Genomic DNA, 13,407 nt, shown 5'->3' on the forward strand with positions numbered 1-13,407 from the left:
AATTTTAATCCCATCTGCTAAGTATGACAACATTAGCATTTCCACTTAATTAAAAACACCCTTAAAGCGGCAATGTTTTAATCACTCCATTTTATTTACTCTCCTCTGGTGCCACTTATAATTGTAACTTTTTATTTTTTTTAATAATGAGGGATTTTTCCCCCCTCTGTGCATCACACAAAAAAGTGCTGTCGATAATTAGCAGTCTTCTGTTATTACTAGACTCAGGTGTCACAACTGTGTCTCATCCTCATTACAGTAAAAAATTTTACCTATCAGATTCATTATTGCCAGATAATGCAACTGAGAGACTTAGCAGGCCCTCCAGAAAAGTAATTCAGCCAGGCAAAATTATCAGCTAATTATATTTAGAATCAGAAGCCCAACAACTATTTGCAGATAAATTGTCTGAACTGAAGGGAACAGATCTGAATATTAAGATTCATAGATTTAGCAGATGATTTGTTAATTGGAATATAAAGGTCGTTCAACAATATATTCAGTAGAACTCTCTTGCTTCATTAGGACAATTCAGGAATCAAACTGTGGAACAAGTGTGTGGTTGCATCCGAGTTTAAACCTATCATTCATGTGGCAGGAGTAGGGGGAAAGGACATGGTTTCTAGGTTGCCACCAATAACCAGAGAGAAGTGCATAAGGCTTGTGCATATGTGGATTTTAGTTGCTTGCCACTATTCATTGTGGATCTTTGGATCTAGAGCAGGGGTTAGTCAAACTGCGGCCCTCCAAATGTCCGTGGACTACAATTCCCAGGAGCCCCTGCCAGCGAATGCTGGCAGGGGCTCCTGGGAATTGTAGTCCACGGACATCTGGAGGGCCACAGTTTGACTACCCCTGATCTAGAGCATATATGCAATCAAAGTTGTTGAATATAGAGGTTTCCAACTTCCCTAAATATAGCCCTTACACACGCATACAGGAGTATGGGGAAAGCAAGACAGGAATCTGCTTTCTGAAACGTATCTCCATGAATGCATTGTCTTTTGCTGGATTGGGCTGATACAGAAAGGAGTTTTTGTTATGATATTTTATATCGCCATGCATAGTCTGCTCCTTCCATCAGCACTTGAGACCATTGTTTATCTTTACATAAATGCAGAGGGTTGTTTTCCAATTCAGTAGTTACTTCCAAATCTTAAATTCTGACTGTCAAATCACACGTCTATTAAATCCTGATGGTTAAAATTTGTAAGACAGAGTCCTTGGGAAAGGAGACTTACAAGTTGAAAGAGAATTCCCACTGCAGCATGGCCTTCTATTTCGGGGAAGGGAATGAACTGAGACTCACCTGGTTCCATAGAATGATGGTATGAAAGATCTCTTGACCTCCACAATCCCCTTTCGACCATGCAAGAATGCTCTTCCCTCTGCTATGTCATACAATAAGAGCAGATAAAAAGAAAATGCACCAACCCCAAGGCTTGAGTGCACAGCTCACATGTGGATGATTCCTATGGCATATGCTTCCCTGTTTTCCCTTTCTGTTTATGAATATGGACACCTGGGGGGGGGACATTTAGGAAAATAGGAGGTCAATACATGGCTCTAGTAATCTCAGCCCACTTGTTCACCCTTCATGTTGTGCAAATTCCTTTTGATCCAGAGCACAAGCAGACTGGATTGGGCTCATGGTGCTAGACAACATAAGCTTCAAAACTGTTTGTGGTGTGTTGTATATATTACTTTTTTAAAAAGCCAAGAAAACTTATTGTCAGAATAAACATTAAAAAAAATTAAGTCCTGGGAACAAAAGGCAAAAACATATATGGTTGCTTTGCTATTGTAAATTAACAAGGTGAAGCGTTGCTACTGCCTCCCAGCATTGTGAAAGAGAGAAGGATGGTGCAGTTACCAAAGGAGAGGGGGGCAGGGAGCCATTCAGCATGTTGGATGCCATTCAAGGAATCTCATAAATTAAACAATAGCTTTTTGAAAAGTGGTTTCAGTGTTACTGCCTAAATTTCTGGCCAGCAGAATTTTACAGTTTTGGCTTTTTTGCAGGTCAGATGACTAGTCATTATGTGTTTGGGGGGGGAGGGTAGGACAGATAAATAGCCTCAGTCCAATGAAAACATACAAAATACTTATCTTCTAGTGTTCTGGCGCTGTTATTGTAATTGTAAGGTGTTTGATTTTTGATGCCATGGAAGTAGAAGAAGAAGAAGAAGAGTTGGTTCTTATATGCCACTTTTCTCTACACGAAGAAGGCTCAAAGAGGCTTACAGTCGCCTTCCCTTTACTCTCCCCACCCCTGTGGGGTAGGTGATGCGGAGAGAGCCCTGATATTCCTGCTCTGTCAGAGCAGTTTTCTCAGTGCTGTGTTGAGCCCAAGGTCACCCAGCTGGCTGCATGTGGGGGAGCGCAGATTCAAATCCAGCTCGCCAGATTAGAAGTCCGCATTCCTAACCACTACACCAAGTGGTCATAATATCTGGCCCAAGGATGCAGGCAGGCTTGCTGAGGCTACAAGTGGGGCCTCTCAGGATGAGGGGTGTGCTGGTGGGTGCAGGATCCCTCCCTTCCTCCACCCTCCAAGGCTGCAGCCAGGACTGCTTGGGGTTGGGGAAGCACTAGCAGGGTAGTCTCCCTCCCTCGATCCAGGCAACAAGGCAGTGACTACTTGGGGCGGGGAGAATGCTGGCAGGGGCTGCTTCCCTCTCTTCCCCCTGGACGCACAGTCCTAGGCCCGCCTTCCTTCCCTCCCAGTTCCCGCTCGCTGCCTGGCTTAACTTGGGGTGGCACTTCTTTCACGTGGAAGAAGTTGAAGGGGGATGTGGCCATGAGCGGGACAGCCTAACTGATTGGCCATTTGTTGGACAGACAACCAATCAGATAGGCAATGAGTCCCAAGTCCTCCCACCACCCGAGTCAAGCTTTATTTACTTTACAGGTAACTGCTATTGAGTGCTGCATGGCTAGTCATTTCTTCCTTGTAACTGTTTATCCCAGTTTCTGGTTCACAGAAAGATCCACCTGTGTGTATACACACACAAAAGAAAGAACTCCCAGACCAACTTTAGTATGAAAACATCTCCAAATTTAAATATCTTTGGAGAGTCCAGCACAAGAGCAGCTCAAGATCAAACAAATGCTCAAAACCTCAGTTGGGCCGCTATGCATGGCATTTTTCCTCACAGGAATACTGCTAATGGTTATACTCCAACACGCCTTCCCTTTGCTCCCTTTTTTAAGAGAGCCAGCTTGGTGTAGTGGTTAACAGTGGTGGCTTCTAATCTAGTGAGCTGGATTTGATTCCCCACTCCCCCACATGTAGCCAGCTGGGTGACCTTGGACTACTCACAGTCCTGATAAGAGCGGTTGTCACAGAGCAGTCCTGTCAGAGCTCCCTCAGCCTCACCTGTCTCACTGGATGTCTGTTGTAGGGAGAGGGAGGGAAGGCAATTATAAGCTGCTTTGAGACTCCTTCACGCAGTGAAAAGTAGGATATAAAAATCAATTCCTCTTCCTCCTCTTCTTCTTCCTACAGGTAACATTTTAAATGTGTGCTCTCCAGGACAGGGACCTGTCTCATTGTATTCTGTAAATCTCCAAGCCGCTCTATAAATAATAGTGATGCTAATAAGAATGAAAATAACAATAACGATGTATCATTTGTTTTTTGGAAGATCTTACGGCTGTATAAATTGGCTGCAGGCTTTCAGTGACTGCTCTGTGATGCCTATCCGTTGGTATTAGTGTATGACAACATTTTGAAGGAGCGATTGTGGGAAATGAGCATTGTGGGGTCTTTGCTTCTCTCCAGTTGCTGTGAAGAAAAGCTGGCCACACTTTGCCATGTCTGCTGATTATAAAAACGTGTTGAGCAGCATTTAAAAAAAAAAATACAGAGCTGTGCTTTGATTTATTCAGTGAACAAAAACATATGCTCGCTGTTCTGTTCTATGTAATTCATGTGATCAATAAAATTATCTTTAAAAAGAGCAACTTTGGCATTTAGGGAGATTACAGTGAAGTATAGTGAATATGATGTTGCAGCCAACTTCTGTGCTGTTGGCCACAAGTAAATTTGGGGGCTCCATAATGTAATAATAGTTAACTGCTATGGATTTTCTCCTTTTTAGGATCGAAGCTGTGTATTGTGGCTGTTACCCACTCTGTCCCAAGGCTTTGGTCTACCCAGAAATGTTTCCAGGTAGTTTTCCACCTAAACATTTATTTTTCTGTTGACGTTTTGATCCATGGTTAATTTTAAAATACAAAGTTTGACAATAAACTTAAGCGAGAGCAATTGTTTATTTGGCAAACTACCATGTTAGCACTGAGGAATTTTTTTAATGTGTTTTAATACATTAGACGAAGTTTATATTTACCATCTGTTCTTTCAAGATAACACAAAACCAAGTTTTGAAATAGCATTCTTCATTGTTAGCATACACGGTCTATAATGATAGATTTTTGTTTAAAAGGTCGCTGTGGTTGCAATAGCTTGCAGATTTTTTTTTAATGACACACAAAGAGAAAAATTGAGGCCTGAAAAATCATACCAAATTATTTAAACAATTTAATACTTAATAATATGCAGCCCTGCTACAGGATACACACTAATGTAGTACCAGCCCTTTGAAAAATCTCATCACTAAATGTATCACATATGCATTGTGTTACATTAGAATAATGTATTTTAATCACCCAAAGGAGATGTCTAAACAGCACAACTACACAGTCTTATTTAGCATTAAACATCCTTGTGAGCTGAGGTAACCTTATAAAATCATGCTTAAATAATGTAAAACATGAGGCGGCACAGAGCAATATGCATTTTTAATTAGTAAAGTGACTAATATCGAGTGTGTTCTTTGAGGTTTTTGTTTCATTAAAAATGTATCTGTTTTTTTCCTGCAGCTGAATATCTGTATTCTACACCTGAACAGCTTTTTAAAAGGCTTCAGAATTTCTGCAAGAGACCAGATATTGTAAGGAAACATCTCTATAAGGTAGTTATACAGAATAAGTATTACATGATATTGTTATAATGAAGATAACAGACAAAAATCCTCTTTCCCCCTCCCCCCCAAAAAAGAGAGGAAACCAGAAAACATTTAATTAACATCCTAATGTTTAAAGGAAACATGCTAGGGAGGGATATTAGTTGTTATACTAACAAGGATTAATTACACTAGATGCCAGTTGTATTAACCTAGGGTCTTATGAAATACGTGCACTTAATGCAGGCTGCATGCTTTTTTAAAATGTATTGTTTTCTAAAACGACTGTCCTCTATGTTGGACTCGGGAAGTTTATAAAAATGAACCTGGATTAATTTAATTCATTAGTTTAAAAGAAAAGTAAAAGAAAGATCACAATACTGAACTAATGAGAATAAGCCTAGCTTACTGTCCGAATGTAATCTTATTGGCCGTCTCATTCAGGTGACTGTCCAGGTGAATCTCCTCTTACTGCTTTGCTTTTCTTCTGCACTAGAATATTTGGATAATTTGGGGGACTATTCGCTTTTGAAGAATTGGGTTTTGTTTCTTAAGTACAATTCTGTCGAACATGTTTTGATTAGGTGCTGGACTGTGGAAAGCCATTATTTTGCCAGAATTAGGTAATCTGTACCTGGATACTACTGGCAACTACCAACAGTTCTGTGTTTCTTGTTTTTCTGTCTTTAACATAAAATCTATTGTCAGTTCTCATAAGTGGTAGCTGACATAGTAGAGTTAGGGGTAGGTAGTGTTGCAATGTGATGACATCTCAGCATTTAAGCACGACCATGTGGGGTCAGATCAGTGGTCCCACGTCCTGTTTCACAAATTATCCCCTGAAGGCTGACAGAAAGGGCACAGAGCCAAAGCTTCCTGCTGCTGTTGCATTGGTATTTAGAGGGTTTCTGTGTTCAACTCCATTGAGTCCTTGTGACAAACCACCATTGATGAGTCTATCCTCCATAAATGTGTCTAATCCCCCTTTAAAGCCAGCTAAACTGCTGGCCATCATGGTATCCTGAGGTGGTGAATTCCACCAGTTAATTACTCTGAGTGAAGAACAGCTCCCATTTGTGTTTCCTGAATCTGCTGCTGATGCTTGTGAGTTCTAGCATTATGGAAGAGGGAGAGAAAGTTCTCCACCCACGTGCTGTGTCCCACACATATTTTATAAACCTTTTTCATGTCTCTCCCATCCAGGATTTTTCTCTAAACAAGGCTCCTTAGCTTTGTTGGGAAGGTAGTATAATTTCTTTTTCTTAACTGCCTTTTCCTGCCCCTTTTCTACCAATACATGTTACATTACACTTACATGCATCCAAAGGCAAACTAGTGGCAGAGAGCCCCTGGCCAACGGGGTGGGCAGGAGTGGGCATGGCCTGTCCGAGGCAGGGCCCAATCGTGCATCCCGATTGGGCCCTGCCTCGGACAGGCCATGCCCACTCTCCACCCATTTAGCCCTTAGCCTGTTATTTTAACAGCAAACCCACTGTTAAAGATGTTGACACAATTACCAATTTATCCTGTATTGTTACTCACCTAACATTTTTCTATAAACTGCCCAGAGCTGCAAGGGAGGGCAGTATATAAATGAAAATAAATAAATAAATAGTAATAATTCCATGTACTATTTGCATACCTGGAACACATTAAAGAATTATACCAGTGCTCTTTTGAGCTTGCTGAACTCTGAACTTGAGTGTCAACTAGGTGCAATATAAGTCCTTTTGGGTACAGCCAATGGGACAGGTTGGTGTTAACCAGAGGAGGAGGAGGATATTTGAATTTTCTGCAGTCACGTATCAGCATTTTATTTTATTTTCTGGCTTCAGCTGTTGGAATGAAGTGAAAGTTAATTTAATATTCATTTACAATTTATTTATTATTTATTAATTCAATTTGTTACCCGCTGTTCCCAGAAAGCTGGCTCACAGTGAGTTACAAACAATAAAACCCCACAGTGAAACAATAAAAACAGATCCACACCTTAAAAACCTTCCCAGATGGCAAAGACTAAAACCTCACCGCCCCCCCCCCCCCAAACTCAACAACCTTCCACCCAGCGCCTCAGGGGAATATTAATAGGGAAAGGAGCCTACTGTCCCAGCTAAGCTGAGGAAGAGCTCGTGATCTCAACTGCCCTGTCCTCAACCAAATGCCTGGTGGAAGAGCTCCATCTTGCTGGCCCTGCAGAACTGAAAAGCCCCTGGCCCTGGTTGAGGCGAGGCATACCTCTCATGGGCCAGGGGGACATAAAGTGATAGGCACACCCTCAGAACTCTTTGAAGCAGAATTCTTTGAGGAAAGTTTTATTGAAACTAGTGAACACAAATGCAGCTGCCTTATACTGAATCAGGCTATTGGACTGTAAAGGTCAGTTACTCTCACTGGCTGAAGACATCCAGGGGATCATGTAGAGATCATTCACATTGCACACAACCTGATCCTTTCCACTGGAGATTCAGGGGACCTGGGAACTTCTCTGTGCAAAGCAGATTCCCTACCACTGAGCCACCACCCTTCCCCAACTGGGAATGAGGATCGCTTTGCATGTGTCCATTCATTTCAGTAGGGCTTAGGCAGCCCAGTGGATTGTAGCCTAAATAAGCAAACACATGGCTAGTATCAAGTGGGTAATACTAATGGGTGGGTAATACTAATGGCGACATTAACATGAATACAGTCCTAACTGTGTAAAGTGGCAACATACTCCATAATGTTTCCTCCTTCCCTCAGACATACTTCTGCTTTCCCTCAGCTGTTTTTGCCGCACTTTCTTGCCCCTTTCTTTCAGCACATTTGTGAACGTGGACAAAATAATTTAGTTTGATTTTAACTTAACTTCAAAATGGATGTTTTCGTAAGGACAGACCAAACGAGAATCTTGCTTCTACAGGAAATGGTTAAACTTCAAGACCGGGGGGGGGGGGGGGGACACAACCGAAAATGCAATTTAACACCCAATTTCAAGCTCATTATCTTTCATTGTCTATTAACTTGGCAATGGTTCAGAAGGTAGCTCATAATAGTTTAAAATGCTGACTGAACACTTCCCGTGCTCAACGTTTCTTCTTGAGTCAATACTATTGCATAGCTGTATGGGGAAGCTTCAAAAAGAAAAACAATCCTTACTTTGACATTTACTCATTCTTCAAGTTCAGTTAAATGGTTTTGTTTCACACGGCTCACCTTCCTCATGGCTGGGGAGCTGCATGTCTTGCACATAAGAACTGCTAGGGGCCTTTCAAAGACCCGGGACAACTAGTGAGATCAGAGCGAGATTTCCGAAAAGGGGTGCCAGAGGAAGAGATGTGTGTTGTAGAGTCCCCAGTAAGTAAAATGCTTTTATTTCCTGTAATGGTCTCCTTTGGAGAATGCTGAATTATGTATAGGTAGAGTTATCACCAAAGACACGGAGCAGTTTATCACATCACTCTGGGCAGCACACTGATAACTTCGGCTGAATCAAGTTTTAATTGCTGATAACTGTAGCGGCAGCGAGGCATTGCTCTGGACCAGGGATAGTCAAACTGCGGCCCTCCAGATGTCCATGGACTACAATTCCCAGGAGCCCCTGCCAGCATTCGCTGGCAGGGGGCTCCTGGGAATTGTAGTCCATGGACATCTGGAGGGCCGCAGTTTGACTACCCCTGCTCTGGACAGAGGAAAAATGAGTACTGTCACCGGGTGGTGGTGGTCAGATTTAAACCTTGATTCAACACCTGATACAGCTAAGAAATGTACTTGCTTCCTGCATGTGTATAAAGTGCCATCAAGTTGTAGTTGACATACGGCAACCCTACAGGGTGTTCAAGTCAGATCAGGACACTCTGACTTCATGAACTTTGTTAATGCCCGATCCCACTGTGGAAAATAAATCTGTTCCTTTTGTCCTGTACGATTTTGGTGTGTTTATCATGAATTCACAGCCCAGCCTTGAATCCTGTCTTCCTGCCGTTCTTGAATATGAGCAGAACATGCAAGAAAACCATGGACCGTGAAGATGAAGATCTAGATCAGGGGTGGCCAAACTGTGGGTCTCCAGATGTCCATGGACTACAATTCTCAGCGCTGGCAGGGACTCATGAGAATTATAGTCCATGGACATCTGGAGACCTACAGTTTGGCCACCCCTGGCATAGATTATGCAGACTACTTTTAAAAATATATTTGCAAGCTTGTTTTAAATTTTAATACACTGTCTTTCAAACAAACACTCCATTTGACTTATCATCATCCCCATAAAACCATAGCAAACAGCAAATAAAATCTAAATATAATCAAATCAAGATAAGGGTACAGTAAAGGGATGATTTGTTTTGTAGTGGCTTCAACTGAGTTTTATGGGCCGAAGCAAACAGGTTACAATCTGGAACACTTGCCACTATTTCAGATGCTGCCTGCATTCTTTGCCCAAATAACCCCTTTCTTGTCCATCATTCAGAATGTAATCCCACTTTAAAGGAGGTCGATGCTTTTCTCATCCTGTAGTTTATGTTATCAGTGCCCCTGTGAGGTATGTTATGCTGAGAGAAAGTGGAAGGCCCAGGATACATCATGTACTTGTATTTGGCTGAATGGGGATTTGAATTCCGGGTTTCAAGTCTTAAACTTTTGCCATAATTTCTTTAACCTTTCTTCATAGGGAAAGTGTTTCTGCACCTTTTCCAATGCTATATGTTTTTAAAGTGTGGTTACCAGAACTATGCACAGTATTTCAAATGAGATTACACCGTAGATTTATACAGGGTGGGTTATGATATAGGTCGATTTGGGTTCTGTCCCCTTCCTAACAATCCCCAGCATAGGATTCACCTTTTTTTTTATTGGAGTCACACACTGAGTCGACATCTTCAGAGAATTATCTACCATAACTCCAAGGACTTCTCTTGGTTAGTTACTACCAGTCGGTACTCCATCAATGTATCTTTTTAATTAGGATTTTTGGCTTCAATGTGTATGACTTGGTACTTGCCCACATTGTCGTCCACTCATTTGCCACATTGACACTCACTCACCCTCTCTCAACAGATCCCTCTGAATCTCTTCACATTCTTCCCTGGTTCTCACTTCCCTGAACAATTTAGTATCATTGGGGGTGGGGCAGGATAGAATGATTGGGTAGGAGGGCAGAAAGAGAGAATGATGGGGCATGGGGGTGGAGAGATTAATTAACTGGAGGCAAAAAGAGAGTAACTGAGGTAGGGGCGGCAAAAGAAAGTGTAGGCGATGGGATAGATGGCAGGAAAAGTATTATGGCATTGGGGCAGAGAGTGACAGACATGGGGGGAGAGAGCAGGAGAGGGGGGGACAGGTTAAAGAAAGAATGAGAGGCAGAAAAGTAGGGGTAGGGAGGAAACAAAAGGTGGATGCCCCCTTCCTGCAAATGTCTTGCAGCTCCTCCCTTTCTAATTTAATTCATAAAAACATTAAAATGGTTGTTGTGTTTGACAAAACCTCAGTCCCCACTGCCACTAGAAAGTTTCATCTATTCTACCCATGCAAAAAGCTTGATGATCTTCAAGCCTTTCTAGAACACACTTAGACCAGCAGGTACCAGCTTGCCGTTGTTGGGGACTTGCTTACCTGGCTGGCCACCTGCAACAAGGCTGCCTCTGTGGGCCTGCCTCCTGCTTCTTTTTCCTCCCAAGAAACCTCACAGGGGAGAATCTTGCTTGCCTGTCCACCCTATTTCTCTGCACTGTTCTGCTTGCCGCTTGCCATTCTGCCATGCCCCACCACCACTGTCTCCCATCTGTTCTCCTTTGAGTGGTAGGGACGGTGGCCCCTGCCCTGCTCATCTGCATCACGGCAGCCTATCTGGTTCAACAGCAGTGGCAGCTCCCTTCCCACATCCTGTTTCCCACATCCTGCAAGACAAATGGATTCTGCTGAGTCAATAGAGGTGTGTGGTTCACAAGCACAATGTTCCTCCATTTAGGGGAATTTAAATTGCTACTTTTAAAATATGTTTTGTATTTTTGTGCAAACCTTTAGAAAAATCTCTTGTTGTCTCTGTGTGGCTCTAATCTACAGATGTATGTATCTGCAGAGAGAGCCATCATGAGAAGTAGATATATTGATTTTAGCAGCCCTGCCAGGGAAGGAAATTTCACTGTTGTGGGACAAAGTATGTTCATGATATCGTAACTTGACACACGCTTTTCTCAGAGTCCAGGAGAGGTACACAAAGGGTTTTTTCGTACATGGGGTTTTGGGAGGAAAGCTGTGGGAACATGGTCTCCCTTTAGGAATGTCTGGAGAATTTACACTTTGTTGCTGAACTAAGAGAATGTCGTGGTGATTTTATACAACGGATAAGAACAGCTGCACAACTGTATTTTTGCATTAAAATGAAACAGTTTCCCGAAGCAAAGCCCTTACGATAGTATTTATTCAGAGTCTTCCTATTCCCACCTTCAGACTCTCCTGTTGTTCAATTCCCAGGGACATCTGTTCCCTCATTACTACAGTTGCCCGAACCATGAAGCCTCTCTTCCGATCCAGTTTAGAAAAGCCTTATCAACAATGACTTAGCCCTGTTTATATCCAGCCCATTACAAGTGGACAGGAAATAACTCTATTCGTACTGGAGACATCCTGATCCATAGCTTGCCTAACCTCTTTGTTACAAAAGGGGTTAAAAAACAAAAATCACATAAGCCACTCCACGGTCTTATCACTCATAATCTGACTTCAAATGATCCAAGCCCTTCAGCATTGTGCATTTCAACCCTCTGAGGTTTTGTGCATTTCCTAAGCATCACTGAGTTATAAGTGAGAAAAGGAATCATGTCCTGTTGGATCAGTTTCTTCAACATAGCGGAAGCTACAAGGAGTCACCCTATAGACCAGGGGTAGTCAACCTGTGGTCTTCCAGATGTCCATGGACTACAATTCCCATGAGCCAACCTATAGACCAGGGGTAGTCAACCTGTGGTCCTCCAGATGTCCATGGACTACAATTCCAATGTGCCCCTGCCAGCGTTTGCTGGAAGGGGCTCATGGGAATTGTAGTCCATGAACATCTGGAGGACCACAGGTTGACTACCCCTGCTATAGACCACCGCACAATTGACGTGCAATAGCCGTTCGTTCCTCTTGGTTCTTCCCTGCTATTACAACTTATCTGAAATTCCAAATTTCCTATTTGATGGAATGACATTTCATAAAGGTAGCACAAAATTTGATGAGAAAGGAGAAATGTGTTTATTTTACAAATTTTGCACTAAGGGGGAGGGGGGGGGGAATACTGCCTCGAAGTATAACCAGAATATAAAGCATAACTTTTGGGTGACTTTTGTGTCTATTGCTGCAAGCTTATTAATAATGTAATCTAAAACAGTCAAATGCATTACCACATTAGTTTGTCAGTTATATGCGATGCCTCTGCCAAGATAGAAAGTTGGAGGCAGAACGGAGACAGAATTATGCTTGCTACAAAAAAGGCAATCAACTTCAGCAATAAGGCACAAAAAGCTTCTGCTGTGGGTAGAGCCTTGGGTGCCTTGTTCATTACCAAGTGGAATGTATTATTGAGCGTCGATGTCTATCTGAACACAAGAGCTCCAAGCAAGTTGCATGGCTTAGTGGCCCTTACAGTGAAAAGCAGAGTCTCCTCTTGGCATTTCCCCCCCTAAAAGCTGGCAAGTTTCTGAATCTAGAAGATGCTTAAATCTTGGTTATTTATTCATTAGAGTTACACACAGGAAGCATGTAACAATATCAAATATGTAACCAAGCTGATATGACGGGGATGCAAATCTATTGGGCAATCCCCCTAAATAATAACATCTAGTTTTTCAATCTGAGCAATTACAGCTGGGGAGAGTTCAGAGAGTTCCATCACATCTCCCTGGGAAGCACAATGCTTTCATTCCTGTGACAGATGGAAAATTGTTTGATGGGCTGCACCACAATCACAGTTGGGTCCTGAATTTTGTCCCATTTAAACAGCGTGTCTGCACAACCGCCAAAGCCTTTTTGTATTCTATTAGCTATCTCCCATACTTTAAGTGGCAAGTCAAATCCTGCTAACATCACATTGGCATTTAACAAGTTATGGATATTGGGTAGAACTGATTGCATCCATGTTCACAGCCATTCATTCCTTAAATCGAAATGTTGTGATTGCAGAATTTGTACACCACCCAGCCATCATGGTGTAGTGATTAACTGTGGCAACTTCTAATCTGGTGAGCCAGGTTTGACTCTGCTCCTCCACATGCAGCCAGCTGGGTGACCTTGGATTCATCACAGCCCTGATACTGCTGTTCTGACTAAGCAGTCCTGTCAGAGCTCTCTCAGCCTCACCTACCTCACAGGGTATCTGTTGTGGGGAGAGGAAGGGAAGGTGATTGTAAGCCATTTTGATACTCCTTCAGGGAGTGAAAAGTGAGTATAAAAACCAACTCCTATTATTATTGCTGGTTGTCAG

General features: G+C 42.4%; 1 protein-coding gene across 12 annotated transcripts in view; it reads left to right on the forward strand.

The window, feature by feature from the left end:
- Nucleotides 1-13,407, forward strand: part of QTMAN (queuosine-tRNA mannosyltransferase) — a 269,467-nt gene that overhangs the window by 245,754 nt on the left and 10,306 nt on the right. For all 12 annotated transcript variants that reach the window (XM_077320143.1, XM_077320137.1, XM_077320145.1 and 9 more), the window contains 2 exons: nucleotides 4,104-4,174; nucleotides 4,885-4,976. In XM_077320143.1, the coding sequence (XP_077176258.1) occupies nucleotides 4,104-4,174; nucleotides 4,885-4,976 (163 nt within the window). The remainder of the gene's footprint in view (nucleotides 1-4,103; nucleotides 4,175-4,884; nucleotides 4,977-13,407) is intronic.

The sequence above is a fragment of the Paroedura picta genome, chromosome 2 (assembly GCF_049243985.1).
Source record: "Paroedura picta isolate Pp20150507F chromosome 2, Ppicta_v3.0, whole genome shotgun sequence".
In the NCBI taxonomy this organism is placed as follows: domain Eukaryota; kingdom Metazoa; phylum Chordata; class Lepidosauria; order Squamata; family Gekkonidae; genus Paroedura; species Paroedura picta.